The sequence below is a fragment of the Stegodyphus dumicola genome, chromosome 4, assembly GCF_044657685.1.
Source record: "Stegodyphus dumicola isolate Sdum_Otavi_A_Nest chromosome 4, ASM4465768v1".
Classification (NCBI taxonomy): domain Eukaryota; kingdom Metazoa; phylum Arthropoda; class Arachnida; order Araneae; family Eresidae; genus Stegodyphus; species Stegodyphus dumicola.
In genome coordinates this window covers 60,986,118-61,005,885 of record NC_140771.1, presented here as the reverse complement: position 1 = coordinate 61,005,885, position 19,768 = coordinate 60,986,118, and the positions used below count along the sequence as shown (strand labels likewise).

The window sequence follows — 19,768 nt, the reverse complement described above, 5'->3', positions numbered from 1 at the left end:
TAATCTGCACACCAAGCAGGACTATCTTTAAATACTGTTTGCATGTCTTTAAATAATGCATTTAGATTCCAGTTAGTAGCTCGATGCCTAGCTCTAAAGGCACTGTGAACGGCATGCAAACCACAGTATCCAATACATGACAGTCATTATTATTTGCTAAATTTTCTTTCAAATCTCTGAAGAATTTAAGATTGACATTTTGTCCATCCAATGATACTTGAATAAATTTCTTTCTATCTAGTTCAGAGGTTCTTCTCAAAAAAAAAAACTTCTCAGAAGGTCATAGGCAGAAGCATGCCCCCCAAAATTGATGTGAAGTAGTTTGTACTCACTTCATTCTTCACACTGTCCTAAAATCTAACAAACAGGCCCATTTGACCTCTCTGAACAATTCTATTTAATGCTTCATTGAAGCATATTATGAATTCAGTGCTCTTAAGACCATAAATGAGCATCTTTTTGAAGCATGGAACTAAATCAAATTATACTAAACTTGACATTTTCATACATCCTAGGGTCATAGCTTTAGCTTTATTAGTAGCATCATTAAACACATTAATTATAAGAAATGTGAACAAAGTTTCATAGCTTTCATAGCAACTCCACAGCTAAAAATTTGTCCTTAGTTAAAAGGTGTTTAAATTTGATGATACAGCAACTGATTCCAGAGACTGCTGTGCTTCAGAACGGTTTTATCTGAACAGAAATTTTTTTTTATCTTCCTAGAAATTGTTTTCTAATGCTTTAGACCACCTATGTGGCTTGTGATTGCTTTCTTTCCCATATTAAAACTAAGCGGTGTAACAGCCCGCCAAGGCCTGCAGTGCCCGAAATCAGCTTTCTTGACTGTGGACCCTGGAGTGCGTAAACATATGCCCTGAACAAGTGGTCAGCTTGTCGCAGGATCCCCAGTATTTAGTCCCCAAGTGAACTTGGTACTCATTTTATCGACCCAAGTGATGAAAATCAAAGGATGAAAGGCTGAGTCAACCTTGCCCAGCCCGGAAATCGAACACCAGACCTGTAGTGCTGCTGCGCGATGTGCAAGCCACTGCACCACTGGGCCTTTTCCTTCCCATATTACTAAGCTCTTTTGGGGGGAGATGGCAAAATGTGCATCTTGCCATGTTAAGAGTTCCTTCTATACCTTGCAACCATGGACTCTACCGAGGACTGAGATTAGAACCTGTCCAATCTGGATTACAAAATTTGCAGACATTTTACAATCTGAATTAAAAAATTTTTCAGGCATTTTGCAGCTAAAGGAAAGAAAGAAATCTATTTAATATTTTAAAATAAATTCAATTATTTCATATTTATTTAGCAGCATACATAAGTAAAAAATATGTGCACTAAATTTCTTAATGGTAGGTATTCACACTGAAAGAATTAGTTTCACGAGTATGCCAGAGAAAATTGCCTGAAATTTGAAAATTAACTAATAATAAATAAATTTAGAAAGCAGAAGCCACATTAAATAATATGAATAACATTAAAGTTAATTACTGAAAGATTAAAAAATGAATTACAATAATCAATGGTATTTTGGTGAATGTAGATATATTAAATGGTTAATCTAGATGATTGATTATTATTATTTTTTATTTTACTGACAAATAAGGTATTTATTAAAAAGAAAAAAAAAAAGTTTAAGAGATTTCATTTTGTAGGAGAATGGGTAGTAGAGGGCAGAACAAAATCGAAAATTTCAAGCGGAAGCACGACTGATTACTTTTTTGCTATATGATGTGTGTAAAAACAGGGGGCAAACATATTTATCGTATTTGTTTCTTAATTTTGCCATCAGTTCTTAGGGTTTGAATGTAAATGGAAGTACTTTTAAGAACAATTCATGAAAAAAATTAAGGACCTATCTACAAATGGGAACCGAATATATTCAATTAAAGTTATTATCCATGCCTGAACTTCTCTTTTGTAACACCATCCTAAGAATAAAATACATCCGTAAGTAGGATGCATACAACAAAATATTTATGCGTCTTTTTAATTTGAAGCCTTACGAAACATTTTGGCTAATTTATAGCAATCTCCTCCTAAGCATCTCTTATAACAATTAGAAGTTTGTTTCAACGCACAAACCTATGTTCCCATCAGTTTTTCTGTGCTTCATTTCGTAACTTCAATATCTTGACAGTGTATCAATGAGGTTTCACTTGATCTAGTAAAAGGTAAATAGTCCGAAATCCCTGACAGATATGTACTAATAATAGATAATGATAAGTAAACTACCGCTGTGTCTGAAAATAACTACAAAGTCATGAAAAGGTTTAATTTGGTTTGGTTTACGTGATTACAGTAAAGGCTCAAGGGCTATTTGTTTAAAGGAAGGTATGCCTTCGTGACGACTTTTTAAGGGAAACTGGCTCGTATACATGTTACACATCAGATAAAGGTTTATATAAACCTCTTATAAAAAAAATCTGATGTATACACCACATGACTTCCTTGCACGGTATATTAAATTATAAAAATTTTTTCTTACTTACATTTAAACTTAATGGATTGAATTAAATCTACATCGTTGATAGCGCATAAACTACAATAGAATAAATGCACTTTTTAAAATTTACTATATAGGTTTACTTTACAGCATTACATTTTGTCCATATTATAACTCGGAATACACATAAATTTATATCATTTGAAGAATTATCTAATCGTTGCCACATGTTCTATTCAAATACCATAACAAATCTAAAACGATGTATAAAAGAAATTAAGCAAAGAACAACAACAAAAAGACACAGTTTTTCACAGACGATTCAGTATTTCTCATTCAATTAATTCAGTTCTCACTTCCCGACAATGCAAAAATACATAAAAACTTGAAATATCTATATTAAAAATTACGAAGTAAATCTATACACTTATTTCCTCGAATAAATTCCAGAATGGATTAAGCATGATTTAATTCGCAATAATAAAAAAAGGCTTTATCTTTGTTGTTGTGAAGCTTAGTTTCTCTAGATTGGCAACAAATCCGCTATTTTGCCAACTTTAAAATGTAAACAAACATGTCCACCATCGCAAAATTCATTAGGCTTAGCTGCACTTAAACAACTTTTAAATTGCTGATAACTCCACAAACATTGCATGCAGATTTACTAAAGGCATAAAAACCTTAACCGGAAGATAAGAACAAGATAATTCAATCATTTTTAAAGCAAAAAAATTCAAAACCTACAAATATATAAGAATAAAGAAACTGAGGCGAGTAACAGAGTGGATATATACATACATATATTTATATAATTTTGGTGCGGCAAATTGCAACCAAAATACGAGATGCACATCTACATGTTATAGCAGGCCTACATACAAAATTTCCATGTTATGAGGCTACTCATTTTTGAGTTATGCGAGATACGTACATACGTACGTACAGATGCCACGAAAATTTCTCTTCAGAATTTATTTTAAATCAGTTTTATAAATTTTTTTGGGAGTGTTAAGAGTCCTTTATTCTGTCCTGACTTGCGGATGTCACACAAAAACATCATTAAATTGCATTGTACAATAATCAAAATCGATATTTTCGCTGAAACATGATACCCGAAATTTTTCGTGATTACAATACTTCCTATTTACTTCGTACAAAGAAGTAAAAACATACAACATAAAAGCACCTCATGCTAACAAAATCAACTACAGTAGAATTTTTATATTTAATTTTTATAATTAAGTTTTCTGTTATTCTAAAAAGCTAAATGCATTTAGAATAAATAGAAAAAGCTGCTAAATTTATTTCTTTTGTAAACTGAACATTCAGAACAAATATGAAATGATATATGATAAGGGCCGGCTATAGAGCCGGTGTAGTTTCACACCGAGCAACAAAATCTAGGAATGGCAAAACTTTTAGAATTAGGGACAGGCACTGGGAGCAGAATTTAGGCAGGCAATAGGTAACAGAATTTAAGATCCACGGGAGACTGCGTTAGGTAGGAAAATACCTTGTGCAGCCCTTGTATAATGCATTGAGACATACAAGATGAATCTTTTAATTTGCCAGTTTTAAATTTCTTTACTAATAGAAAAATTCGTTTCTATAAATGCCTGTCCATGTGATAAGATTAGAAGCATTTTTGATATTTTTCATGTTTGTGTCTAGTGGAAGGTAGAGAAAATAAAAGGAAGATAAACATGTAAAAAAAAAAAAAAAAAAAAAAACTTCTAGTATCAAAAGTAAAACATTCAAATATTTTGTTTTCATTGTTCTTCCAAAAATTCTACTAAAACAGGGTTCATAGCCACATTTTACTTAAAAAAATAAGCACCTATAAGCACTTTTCAAGCACATTTTAAGAAAAAAAATAAGCGCCTGTCTAATTACATTATACACAACTGCATAACCTTAAAAGAAAAATTAGACTTGCAATTCAAAATATGAGCAATGCAATATTTATTAAATAAATAAGCATTACCTCAACCATGGAAAACAATTAATTTTTTTTTTTTTTAATTTTAAATGACAGTTCAATTTACAGAATTTGTTTACAATGAGAGAAAAAAAAAACTATGCAGAACTAAAATATATCACAAGATTTAATGATGAAATTTCAGTTCAAAATATAGAAAATAAATAATAATAAGCCATATTAATTGTATTTGCTTGGCAGATAAATACAATTTATTTTTCCTCTTATATTATATTTAAAGAATTTAACTTAAATCAAAATTCTGAACATTTTCTAAAATTTCATTGCATAACTGTTTTTCCTTAACATATATTCCAAGCAAAGTAATTTAAGTAAAAAAGAGGAACATTTCTGAAATCAGGAGATGGGAAATTGCTTCATGCAGTCATTCTTTAACAGTAAAAGCTTAACTAACCCGCATACTCAGAAATTGCCAAATATTCTGTATAGTCGAGCGTAAGTGGAAAAAGAGGAGGAGGGGAGATCGTAGCCGTTTTTTAGATTGTTCGGCTAAATAAATGATTTTGACATTCCTATATGTGCTTCATATAAAAATAGACCAACGGAACTGAGAAATATTTTGCTTAGAAAGAACAGTAAAAATCTTTTAACTGTTCATAAATAAATCTCAGACTGAACATCAAAATTAATTATCTCTGCAAAATACCGCAAACGTTATTGCACAATACGTGCAAACGTTATTGCACAATACGTGCGGCGTAATTCTTCCATACGTGATATTACGCAATCGGAATCAACAGCTGCAGGTATTCGGACAATAAAGAACTAAATAAAGGAAAAGAAAGAGACTTACTACTCTGGGGTGGTTTTGATTCTAATTTTGAACAGACCGTTAAATTTCCAGAATAGAATCATTCTTCACTTGGGTTGGGTAGACCGCAAAAACTTTTAGTCCTATTCAATACAGATTGGACAGTGACAAAAAAAAGTCAGCTGCTTCAATATTAGAGATTTTGCGGAGAAACTCCCAACCTCCATACTGTATAATGTATTGGGGGGAAAAAAATTATTATGACTATTCGATTACTTTCCTTTTATTTAAGCCATTCCGAATATTATTCCTTAGAAAGCTAATGTATGTAAAAATAAACCCATTTTTGGAAGTTTATCTACAGTTCAGTAGCTACTGCAACTATATTATAAATATTCATACATATGCTCACAATATAAGGATAACGATCATAATAAGCACGAATATGCACTGACCACGCGGAATGAGAATGCAAACGGGACGTCGCATCTCGCAATGAACTGGAAGTTGATCTGTCAGCACTATCGTTATCTTCAGGGCAGATGTTTTTATTTTATTCTGCTTATTGATCTGTCAGCAAACAAAGTAAACAAATAAATATTAAGTGTTTTTTTTTTTTTTTTGTAAAGTCCCCACGAGTCCGGATTAAAGACTTTTGACTGTACTTAGTTTTAGATTCAAAATATTGTATAATAAGTCACTGAAATAAAAAGCAACGTCACTTTATAATATGACAATGAAAAATAAAACTGTTTTATTTTAATGTTATTTCTTATTTATAATTTTAATATATTACCATTATTTTAATGAAATTTATCAGTGTTATAATGTTTGCAAAAAATCATTGAAAAATTCCAGATCTCAGATTTCAGAAGTTAAAAATTTCCTATAAAAATTGATTTTAAAATCTTCGAAATGTTGCTGATAAGTCACCAAATTTAGAATTTGGATCCCCAAATGCTTAAAGTTGTTTAAGTTAAGACCTACACTAGAAAAAATTAAGTAATTTTGAAATGCTTCTTCAACTTCCTGCCCAGAAACTCGAGTATTCCACTTTTATATTAGAAATGGGAACATATTACAACCCATGAACCCATTCAAAAGATAATCATATTTGTCAGTGAATTGTCAAAAATGTTCCTCCAAAATACCAATTTACACTCAAAATGGCAGCTGTAAATTTGTGATATCTTAAGAACATGTATATGCATGCATAAAATTTGTCAAAGAAATTAAGGCAATATATCAAAAGAAAACAAATCCAGGTATGAAATACCAGGAGAGTTTTTACATTAAAATAAAAAAAATAATAATTTGTTTTCACAGTAGTTTTAGGAAATTCATGCTTTCTTAGCAAAAACCCTAGCCGCTCAGAGGGTTAAGGACTGTATGAACCCTGGTCCTGTCACTGTCCATTCTTTGAAAATAAAATTTTAAATGCCAATGATTCAAAAATCGAAATGACAAAAAATCAAGTTTAGAACAAATAAATATTTGGGCATTTACCAACAAAAATTTTTTTTAATGTCATTTATAAAGTATCAGATTTCTTCTTCTTCTTCTCTCTCTCTCTCTCTTTTTTTTTTTTTTTTTCCCTGCACAATAATATGGTTAAAAAAGCATTAACTTTAAAAATACACTGCATAAATTCTTATCAAACATGTCCACTATCGCAAAATTCATTAGGCTTAGCTGCACTTAAACAACTTTTAAATTGTTGATAATTCCACAAATATTGCATGCAGATTTACTAAAGGCATAAAAACCTTAATCGGAAGATAAGAACAAGATAATTCAATCATTGATAATGCAAAAAATTTAAAACTTACAAATATATAAGAATAAAGAAACTGAGGCGAGTAACAGAGTGGATATATATATATATATATAAATTTAAATTTAAACAAATACGTATAAAAGTAAAAAAGTACAAAAGCAAATTTAAATTCTAAAAAAAGGAAAAAAGCCAAAATAATTTAAAATAATTTTAAAATATGCAAACATGTAAAAGATTTAATTCTCGAACTAATCTACAATATCATTTAAATTCAGAAGCATAAGCAAATCAAGTGTAAAATCTATTCATGAAAATAAATCTACTAATTTAATAAATTAAAATTAAATTAAACAATTTTTTTAAAAAATGCATATGTGAATGATCGTAGAGTAGGCAGGAGACAGACTTATCAAGGGGAAGTTGCTTCCAAACCTAACTCTCCAATCATGCAATTCGTGTTTCGTCATTCATGCAGGCAAGGGTGAAAGTCAAAACCAAAAGTAATTCCAATAAAGTGGTACCCTTAGAAATTAACATTTAAGTATTAACATTTAAGAATTAAAGTTCAAAAAGGAAAATACTAATTAAGTCTTTTGAGAAACAAACAAGTAAAGTCAAGAATTAAACTTTTTCTTAAAAAATTAAATTTTTTAAAAATTAATTTTTTATAAAATAATAAAAAAATCTAGAAACCAATGTATTTTAGAAATACTTGTCTACAGAAACTTCCCCTACACGAATATGCATATCAATAAAAAGAAACTATAAAAGAACTATACATAATCCATATAAACCAATTAGAAATAAAAAACAAAAAGAAACAAAAAGAACTAATTCACAATTTTTAAAATAAATATATATTTAAAAATATAATTTCATATTTAGAAAATACTTAGATACTACATAAAAATTTTTTTAAAAAAATACTTAAAGCAAGTAAATAGTAAGTTTTAATTCTAACTTACCTACCATATGAGTGTTGGGGTCTGCAAAAGTGTTGTGAAAGAGAAGTAAGTGTGTCCTTCAAATTATATAGATGGCGCTTATGTAGGTAAAGTTGAGTGTCAAGCTGCTATCTTTGTTATAGTAAAAAATTTTTTGTAAATATTAATATTAATTAAATTAAATTAAATTAAAAATCCTAAAGGTAGTGATATCAATTATTTAGGGAGTTAAGTAACTGAGCCAATCAAGAGATGTATGTTTGCTTGAAGGAAATTAAAGTGAAGTGGTATGTGAAAAAAATTAAAGTGGTATGTGAAAAAAATGTAAACTGTATGTAATTTGAAATGTGTGTTCTGTTGAAAAATTGTGAAAATTGTTAAAAAAAATTAAGTGAAAGATATTTTGTGTGAAAATTGCAAAAAATTAAAGTAATTAAGAAAAACTGAAATGTTTTAATATTAAAGTTTTAAAGTAAAATTTCCCAAAATTTTTTTGAAATGAAGTCCTTAAAAAACCTCTAAAAATTCCCACAAATTTCTCAAAATTTCCTTTAGGAAGTTAAATAAAACTTAAATTTGATGAAAGAAAATATTAAAAGTTTAATGAACTTGATTTAATTGGTATATCAAAACTTAACTAAATACTGGCTAAAGTATGAAAAATTAGAAGAAGATTAAAATCTTCACTCAATTCGGGCTATAATTGAGACTTTTGAAAAGAGTTAGCCCTTTATTAGTAAAAGGAAAGAATCCAGTATTGATTAAATATACATATTTACAAAATATTTACCATAAAAATTTACAATAATTTCTCTACTCTTTTATATCCTTCATTACCCTCCAGTTAAGGTTTAAGGTAATGTTATCATATCCAAAAGAGCCAAAAAATTATAAAGTAAAGTTAAGGCCTGCCTTTTTAATATATAAATTAATAAAATTTTGGTGGTACTTGGTTATCAACTTGTAAATTAATTAGTTTTATGATTTCTTCCTTTAAATCGTCATTTTCAGTACATATATTTTTTATTCTGATAATTTGGCTATGAAACGTGTTTTCTATTACTTTTCTAGAGATATTACAGTTCCAATTAATTAGTTTAATAGTAGGAAAATGGAAATTCCTTCTTTTATCAAATAATTTAATTTTGTTGTGTTTAATAATTTGCAGGTCTAGGAATTCAATAGTATCTTGATTCGTATTCATTTTATTAAGTGTTAAACTATTTGGGTAAATTTTGAATTTCTCAAAAGTAGAATTATTATTGAAAGTTATAATATCATCTATGTATCTAAAAGTATAAGCAAATAGCTTTAATTCATTTTTATTTAAACTGAGTTGGAATTTATATTCAAATGTAAAAAGAAATAGGTTACAAATTTGTGTAGAACTGTTTGCTCCCATAGGAATTCCTCTAACTTGCTGAAAGATCTTATTATTGTATTTAATGTAGTTATTAAATAATGCACAATTCAGATAAGTATTCCATCTTTCAATACAAAGGATGTCAAGTATGTCAGGAAAAAGTTGTGGGAGTTGCATTAGACTAGTAAAAATTTCTTCTAATGGTAGAGAAGTATAAAGGTTTTTAAAGTCATAGCACTTAATGTTCTTAATTGTTAAACTTTTAAAACTGCTGAGAACTGGAGCATTATTATAAATAATCCAACTATAATTGTGTTGTTTGTTAACGAGATGGATTAAACTACAGATTTTTTTAAGTATAATTGCAAATATGTAATCTATATTCTTTTTATAATTATTTGTACCATTAGCAATAAATCTAAATTTGGGTGGTGATTTATGAAATTTTGGGAGAGCATATAGATTTGCTAATCTATTGTAGTTAGATGGTTGTGAAATTTTCAGTTTCTTATGAAATGCTTTTAGCTTTTTTGCAATAACATTTTCTTGTAGATTGGTGCATTTGTAAGTAATGGTATTATTGAGTTCAGTATTAATTAATGAGACATAAAAAAATTTTCATATTATGCTAAAGTTATTATTGGCTTTGTTTATTTTGGTAATTATGAACTTTTGTTTTAAATCCTGTAAAAGAGGTAAGAGAATATTCCACTGTAAATGGCTATTAAATTCAATTCTTCGAATTTTTTGCTTGAATTCTTCTAATACTGCATGTTTCCATGCCATAAAGGTAGAATTTGGAATATTTAATTTGAAACTAGTTTTAACTATAAATTCGTCTATATTTTTTACGAAACTTTTAAAACTGTGATGTTTGTTAATTTTTAGTACTGGTCTAAATTTGGTACCTTTTTCCATTAAAATTCTTAAATGTTGGTTTTGAACTATTGCTAAATTACCTGTTATAATATGTTGATGAAATTTATCTATGAAATCTTTGTATTGAAGCTCTTTACAGTATCAATTATTTATATACTTTTGATGCAGCCAATTGCAACCAAAATACGAGGTGCACATTTACATGTTATAGCAGTCCTACATACAAAATTTCAATGTTCTGAGGCTACTCATTTTTGAGTTATACGAGATACGTACGTACACAGACGCCATGAAAAATTCTCTTCAGAATTCCTTTGAAATCAGTTTTATAAATTTTTTTAGGGGGGGAAGAGTCCTTTATTCTGTCCTTACTTGCGGATGTCACGCAAGAACATCATTAAATTGCATTGTATAGCGATCAAAATCGATATTTTCGCTGAAACACGATAACCGAAATTTTTCACATTTACAATACTTCTTATTTATTTCGTACAACGAAGTAAAAACATACAACATAAAAGCACCTTATGCTAACAAAATCAACTACAGCTCATCATGATGTAATTAAACACGAACAGTCAAATTCAAACTAACTGATACTTTATCAGACATTTTTTTTTTTTGGTGCATAATTAGGTAATCATGATATATCCATGTAGCATAGTCAGGTAATCCTGATATATCCACGTAGCCAACGATGTAGAAAAGCTTAACAGTTCAATTCGGTTTTTTAATACTGCACAATAATATGGTTCAAAAAGCATTAACTTTAAAAATACACTGCATGAATTCTTATCAGTTTAATAAAAACTTTAATTTAACAGATTTTTTAAGTAGAAACAGAAAAGCTTCTCTTAACCAAAAGGCAGAATTTTCTTTCATTCAACATGCACTGCACATGCGCAGTCAAATCTCAGGATTTTGGAGATCACTGGAAACCAAAAATGCTGGAAACTTGCTTTGCCTTTCTGAAAGACAATCCGATTGGCAAAAAATTAGCTCTATGGCAGCTGCCCGAATGATGGTCACACTGCATAATTCGGCAAGAGAGAAATCGCTTCCAAAGTTGCCGTGAGAATAGCTTTGGGGGGGGGGTCGCCGTATGAAATCCCCTACTTTTTTGTTCCAATTTTTTTTATTCCTTAACTTTTCGTGATTTTCCAGGTGATTAATGCTTAACAACTTGACCATATAACTTCCACTTTTGTCCACTATTTCCTGAGAAATTTGTTTAAAGTGTTTATTCTATTAAATTTAAACACAAATGAATGTTCTTCATTACTACTGTATTTACAATAAGCGTAAACCCAACAAAATTAAATTTTGAACAATAATAGTTTTAAGAAGAAGGCACAGTTTAAGAATATTTTAACAAGTTGCAGTGTAGTTTGGTTTATTTATTAAGCATTCGAGTACTACCTACTAAAGGGGAGGGATGCCTTAATGTAGGGCCAAGTTACACATGTGGAAAACCACAAAAATGCCAATGCGGACAGCCCATTTGCTAGAAATTGTACCCTGGACCGAACTGCCAATGTTCCATGGCTTTACTATTTGGCCGCTTGTGGGTCTCAAGTTTCAGAGTTATAAGCTCAGCTTGATAAAATTATTTGCACATAGCAGTATACATAAGCTCTACCAGGGTTCATAGCCACATTTTAGTTAAAAAAAATAAGCACTTTTCAAGCACATTTTAAGGAAAAAAATAAGCACCTGTCTAATTACATTATACACAACTGCATAACATTCATGCAGTCATCCTTTAACAGTAAAAGCTTCACTACCCGCATACTTGAAAATTGGCGAATATTCCGACAGTGGTGCGTAACTTGAAAAAGAGGAGCGGAGGGGAGGGATAGACTGTAGACCTTCTTTAGATTTTTCCACTAAATAAATGCTTTTGACATTTCGATATGTGCAACATATAAAAACAAACCAACGGAACAGAAAAATATTCTGCTTAAGCAAACACAGTAAAACTCTTTTAAGTGTTCATAAACAAATCTCGCACCAAACATCAAAATTAATTATCTCTGCAAAATACCATAAACGTTATTGCTCACTATGTGCGCCGTAATTCCTCCCTACATGATATTACACAATCGGATTCAACAGCTGCCGATATTGGGAGAATAAAGAACTAAATAAAGGTAAAGAAAGAGACTTGGGGTGTTTTTCATTCTAATTTTCAACAGACTGCGTTAAATTTCTGGAATAGAATCATTCTTCACTGGGGTTGGTTGACCGCAGAACTTTTAGTCCTATTAGTCCTTAGTTTTTCCATTCTTTCTACACCACGCAACTAGTTGGAGGGCAATGTAAGCGTATATGCACGCCCTTTTCGAGTTTCCTCGTCACCAGAGAAGACGGCATTCCAGGTCTGTTTTTTTTTCTTTAATTTTTTCTATAAGTTTTCTAGGTCTTGGCAAGACCCATGCTGCTTGTCGTCTTTTATTTATTTTTTTTTATTTAAATTTATTTACGGTTTCTTTGTAAATTAATAATCCTTTAAGCTAGCAGGTCCTGCCCATAAGTTTTTGTATATTTTAACTAACAGCATACCGCTATTTATTTTTTCTGTACATCGGAATTGCTTTTCCATTTTTACACCTTAATATGTCAATGTATGCGGACGCGTTGGGTAATTGGAACAGAGAATTGAGACTAAAGTTTTTTAGACATAGGTTATTTAATCCATTAAAAAATTTGTTGCGCAAAGTTTAAATTGTCTTGTTTCGGCGAAACACGTAATGGGGTTAGCTTAGTTTGAGGTTCATTTTAAAGAAATTTCCCTTGAAAAGCCAAAATGAGCTTCGAATTGGACTAATTAACCATTTTCCGCTTCCAGGGGTGTTTGTGGGACCCCAAAAAACCCCCTGAAACTTTTACGGACTTACTTTACCGACATTTTGGAGTTTCGAGAAGGGGGGGGGAGAAAAATGAAAAATTACAATTATGAAGTATTGAATGACCTAATTATAAAAGTTCAATGAATTACTTTTTTTGCAAAATTAATAACCATAAATTTTCAAAAATATTTTAAATTACCTGAATTAATTCTTTAAAAAAATTATCTAATTTCTCCTGCTTTTTTTTTTTTTTTTATTATTATTTTATTTTATTTTCTGATGTTTGTGGGCTTGTCTTTCTTTTGTGGTGAACTTCATAATTGCAGGAAGGTTGACTTTTATTTTCCTCATTTACAGTTGAAGAAATTTCCTCGAGAACTGCACATGCAGAGGTAGAAGCAGTTTGCTTTTCTGCTAATGTAGAAGGTTTTTCAGAGACTTTTATAGGTGACTCATCTGAAATACATGTTTTTAAGTCCTCTTGATATGTTTTCCAACTTCTGTTCATATTCAGTAAGAGATCTTTGTGAATTGGATCAGTCATTGGATTTTTTTAGCCATATTTTTCACATGAGGTTTCTTTAGAAGCCATTAAATCATATTTAATAGTCTGCACTGCATCTAGGGAATCAATCTTAAGAAAGGTTCTATAGTCAGTGACAAGTGTATCCATTAAGTTGAATGCACTTTCCACTAATGGGCCATAGAAGCAGCTAAGGCAGGCTTTGACCAATTTAGCCAATGTAGGATACTTATAATCATTTGTGAAATCATCTTTTAAATTAAAAACTTTAGACCAATATTTATCAATTGTACACTTGACTTGATTTCCACTTTCATCAGATGTGTAGAGCATTTCTTTGGTGATATCACTCTGGTATAACCTTATTTCAGCTTCTACTTTTGACTTTTCATCATCACTAAAAATATGGGACATAAAAGATGATAATTTTTCAAAAGCTAATATTGTACTGGTTTTACCTCTTAGCTCTGGATCTAATGCTGTAAAACTAATTAGATATGAATTTTTAAGGGGTAATTTCTGTTTCATATGCTGTCCTGTATTAGTATAAGCTTTAATAACTATAAGCTAACTATAAGCTCTTTTGCTACTGGATGATTTTTTGATAATTTTTTCAGGAGAGTGGAAGCTTCTGCACCAGTAAATATTACTTTGCTAGGTAGATGGAATTCTGGATTTGTGACATCAACCTTTAATAAATCATTATAAGATGTGCACTCTATATTTTCTGGCTTCATAAAAAAGGAGAAAAATTTTGCCATCAATTTATAAATACTGGAATGTATTAAATGAAGCATTGTTTTTTTTTGTTTCAAATAATTTAATATATGTGTTGAACTCTGGTAATACTGCTGAATATAATGCCATATGCAATAAAGTTTTGTTTTGCATAACAAATATAACCCATTCAGTATTCTTTTTTTCCGAGCTAAAGCATCCATTGTGAGTTGTTGGGAATGCAAGCAAGAATACACCCCTTCAACAATTTTTTTCTGAGCTGCAGAAATATTTCTTTTATTGTATACAGTTTCAACATAAGAAAAATAATCCCCTTTATCAGTTTTATCCAAGTAGTGAAAATAAAATGCAATAAGAGCATCCCACAGATCTTTGATTCTTTCTAAAACACATAAAATGTACACCCACCTATGGTCTGGTCTCTTCAAGAGCTTAAGTTTTTTAATGGCAAAGGATTCACAGGATTTTGAAAAAATTTTCTCTTTTACTGCAGCTTTTCATATCAAAATAGATGTCATCAAACAAATCTTCTAAGTATCTATAAAAACATGAAGCAAATTTTTTTGCACAGTTACTAGCTGTGTGACATGTGTCACCATCAATATCTAATAAGTGGGGTGCTTTGTTTGATCGTAGTCTGGTTTCAACACCCTTTTTTTTTTCCACGCATGGTGTTACATGAGTCCATTAATACACTAATTAAGTTTGCCCATGGAATATTATTATCTTCAATAGTATTAACAACTGCTTTAAAAACAGCTTCTGAATTGCAAGATTCCATCTTTAAAGATGCAACATGATGAACTACAACTTCATTTTGATTGTTGTCATAAAACTGCACCAATATTGCCAGTATACTTTCTTGAGCATTGCTAGTACTTTCATCCAAATTTAGAGAAAATGGAGTCTCCTTTAAAGTTTTAATGATATTTTCCTTAATAGTTTTTGCGAGCCCATATTTCCTCTTATAACATGCAGTAGTCCTGGACATTTCCAACGAGTTTAGTGCCGTCTGATCGCGGCTCAACTATTTGCAGTGTTCAATCAAATTGGGAGCTACATTGAAAGAAAGAGAATTCTCGGCGATAAACGAAGTTATTAATACCTCTTGGCATGCTTTCAGTCTCCAGTAAGTCATCAGTATTTTTTGAATTAGCAAAATTACTTAAAGTCTTTGAATGTCTAATGCACTTTGAATATTTTATGTGCGTCACAGTTTTAGAATGATTTGTGAATGCCTTGAATACTTCTCCATCATACTTCAGCAGTGAGTTACAGAAAACACAATATGCTTGTCCAGCAACATTTATTTTCTTGCACCATGTGCCGATGGTATCCCCATTACCATCTCTCCGTTCAATCCAATTCCACCTAAATGCATTCCGGACACCTTCTTCTAATTGTATAATATCACTATTTATATCGAGAAATTTCATAGTGAAATTCTCTTGCGTACATAAATAAAAAAATATTTCAATAAACGAAATGAAAAATTTACACGTGCATCAATAAATTAAACGAAAATTTGACACAGCGGAGAAAAAAAAGTTGAGAAGCGATCAATGACAAATAGCTAATATGGCGAAAAATCCCCCTTCTCTACTTATTGGCGCCACGCCAGGAGAGATAAGACCTTTGAACCCAGAGTCACGTGATCGCACATCTGGCCGAACAAAGTCTCTCCCTTTTTTTTCTGCTGCGCCTACTTGCCGAAAAGAATCCAGAAGAGAATGTCCGAGAACCGGGAGAATGAGTCATAACTTGCAATAAGGAAAGAACAAAAAAGAAGTTTTTTCCCACTTTTCACGCATTATCACTGCCTTTGGAGTAAGAAAGGAAAAGTTTTCACCACACACACTGACCTTGCATTTTCTGCTTTCAAAGCAAACAAAATTACCCAGATCAAAATAAATAATTCATTATTATTCCTACTTCCTTTTGAACGACGATCCCCGGAATTTCTGGGTATCGAAGTTCAAAATCCACGGAATTCCGGGGTTTCCCCGGAGCACAAACACCCCTGCGCTTCTTTATTTTAATATTTTTGTTTTTTACCTTGTTCAGTTGATTAGTATTTTTCTGTGTTTATAATTAACGTTTTATTGAGCATCTAGCCAATTATTTTACCATGTTCAATTGATTTTTATTATATTAAAATTCCTAATTAGTTTAGAAAATAGTTTTTTATTAATTTAAAAAAAATTTCTCCTTTTCACACTTTTCATAGATACTAAATATGTTAACTCAAATTGTAAATTTTCAAATATTTTTTCTCCTCTTTCACACTTTTCATAGTAATTAAATATGCTTATGATGGAGTTTTCTCGGAGCCACAGTTTTCGGTAACTTTTTGGCAAGCTTTCTAAAATTTCTCTAATTTCCTTAATTTTGCAGCACAATATGCAAAATTTTGACCTAAATTGGTCTTTTTTTGTTTGTTCTTACAACTTTACTTATAATAATAGCAATTAAATAATACACAAAAAGCATCAGTCTAGCTTCAATTTTTTGAAAATAAATATTCTCAGCAAAAATATGACATAACATACAAAATACATAAATGCAACTCACTCTTCCTACATGTATTTCAATATGAATATTCACTAAAAGTCCCTTTTTAAAATATGATCCAAAAATAATTATAAAAATGAACAACAGGTTAAAATAATTGTATTTCATTTATTTACACAATTCAACAAAATATTCACGTATACTCTTTTAAAAATTACGATACTGTGGAGAAGACACGGGGTTAGTTAAATAATACAAGAGATAATGATTTCATAAATTTTACTTCATTCATTAAAATTTAATTTTAACTGTTTATGAAAAGAATTAATACTAAAACAGTTTAATTCACTTTTGATACATAAATGTTCTTTATATTCCTAACACTACAAGCCGTTTCATGACTGCAGTTAAAACCTGGCGTGAAGTTGCCTTACGTTTTCCAGCACATTACAGAAAATTACCTGTGAAATTCCTTCTCATTTCAACATGTGAGTAAAGGTCTTGATTTTAAATTCCTGTTAGTTCCCAAAATGTTAAAAATCTAAAAATTTTCTGTTTCCTTCTATTTGATACTTTAACAAGATTATCTTTGATGGTCTAATATATTCACTGTTTCTTTTCTAGCATGAACTATCATTCTAGTGAACATATTCTATCATGAGCACTTTTTATCCATTTAGCTTTATTAGTACAAAATGGAAAAACTCTGAGTTTGTTGCACAGAGCTGAGACAGACAAGCCCACAGCTTCAAAATTTTACACACATTTTGTCAAAATGATGAAGAAGCAGTTTTTCCATGCTTAATAGTTTATTATTATTATTATTATTATTATTATTATTTATTTTTAAAATTTTATTTTCAGCCATATTCTTGCTTACAAATTAAATATTTTAGAATTTTATTGCTTATATTACCAGCTAGAGCATGGGAACAAATCTTTCAAATTAAGTTTATGTTAAATATTTAACATAATTTATTAGTTTTTTTACATTTTTTTTTTTAAATTACTTCACATTCATTATTTTAAAATTCCAACAACCAAAAGTGCATCATCTGTTGTAAGTTTTGAAATTTTTACAAGTTACAAAACAAACTTCCTATTTCCTAGAATTTTTCTTTTAATCAACTGTTTGAATGGCTAACCTTTACTCTCGTATGCATTAAATCATCAGATCAAAGCTGGCTGAACAAGCGGCTAGTACATCTAATAACGCAAATTTCAGACACAATACAAGTACTAACAGTTCTTTCCAGTGAATGGGACATCAATTATCAAATGTGGTAGCCTGTTCTATCACATCATGAACAGCTATTCAATGATGCTGTTGCAAATTTGACAGACATTTTTGCTGTGAAATTTTCTTAGGTTTTTAGTTGCTTAAGCCAGTGATCCCAAACTCAACTTTATATATGGATACAATACTTTTATAACCTGGGATTACATGTGTGTACAGCATGTTGCATATGAGCTTAAACATTTGGAAAATTAACATTTACAATTCAATTTGAATTGAACATAGCTTAATTTAAAATTCCTTTCAATAATTTTCAGTTAGGTTTTCTATAGTATTTTCCTCTATATTCGTTTTTTTATTTCTCATATATATATTTTTTTCCCTTCTCTCACTGACTAAAAATCATGATTCTTCTAGCAATAGTACTTCTGATTCAATAATCACAGGTTATGATGTGACATGAAATAGTTTCATACCCAATTCAGAACAGCAAATCTATAAAATAGCAAGGGCTACTGCATAAGACTCTTTTTTGGGGGTGGATCCTATTTTGTTTAGACACCCAATCACTTACTAAATATTCATCTACACAATGCACAACTAAGAATAATGTAAAGGAACAGATTCAAATTTATATTTTTGTTAGTCTAATCTGTAGGATGTAGCCCACGGGCCATAAGTTTGGAACCACTGGCTTAAGTGGAAAATTTGGCATCTCTCAAATATGAATACCAGCAAGTTAAAAATAAATACAGCTTTACTGATTCTAAAATGGGATGCCAAATGCTTGGTGAAATAAAAACAACAAAGCAACATCAGTCATCATCATCTAGATTCCTGCTTCACTGAATTCATGTGATACCTATTGCACGAAAGGACACAAATGTTTTCAGCAAGGTTGAATGAAAGTCAGTTTTATGCTTCTCGTGTAAACTGAAATTAATCTCGTATTTTATAATTCGCATTTATTCTGGATTTAATAAAATAGTTGCCCTTTTCACATAGGTTAAGTTATTTGGATATGGCAGTGGCATGTTAGCTATTTTCCTACGAGGAAGGATACCTTTGTAGAGGACTTCCTGAAGAAAACTATCTCCTAATCATGTACATGGAAAAAAAACCCAAAACTAACCATGCAGTTAGCCCTTTTGCCAGGGTTCAAATACAAATCTGGCTGCACTACTAGTATTCAGCAGTCTTAATGACTCGGCCACTGCTAGGTGGCTCTTTTCACAAATCTTTATGTTGCTAAGTTTGCCCACCATCTAGTTAGATCTTGCATCAATGTTTAAGTTTGTTCCTAAAGGACAACATAGTAACAGAAAAGTACAACATCTATTTTTAAATGCTGGAAACATTTACCATAAATTATCCACCCCCCCCCAAAAAAAGTGACAGAGAAAATAAAAATTTGTTCTACAGAATAAACTTAACAAATATTATTAACTAAGAATATATACAAATAAATTTATGCAATTTTACCTCTTTTTTCTTCAAATGAAGCCCACGAAAAATGAATGCTAGGTTTTCTGGGTAAATGAATTTTACATGCTCTTTCATAAACTTCACCTGCAGCATCAGGGTCTCGCTCTTCCATATATTTAGCATACTAGAATTTTCATAAAAGAAAAATTATAAAAAGTGATGTACTACAAATGATTTCAAATATAGAATTTTAAAAACACACAAAATTTCAAAATTTTAAATCTATCATCTCAAAGAATTTACCATTAAAG

General features: G+C 30.4%; 1 protein-coding gene across 2 annotated transcripts in view; it reads right to left on the bottom strand.

The window, feature by feature from the left end:
* The window catches only part of Prp39 (pre-mRNA processing factor 39), a 106,287-nt gene that overhangs the window by 48,515 nt on the left and 38,004 nt on the right, over positions 1–19,768 (bottom strand). For both annotated transcript variants that reach the window (XM_085815004.1, XM_085815005.1), the window contains exon 10: positions 19,515–19,641. In XM_085815004.1, coding sequence (XP_085671130.1) covers positions 19,515–19,641 — 127 coding nt within the window. The remainder of the gene's footprint in view (positions 1–19,514; positions 19,642–19,768) is intronic.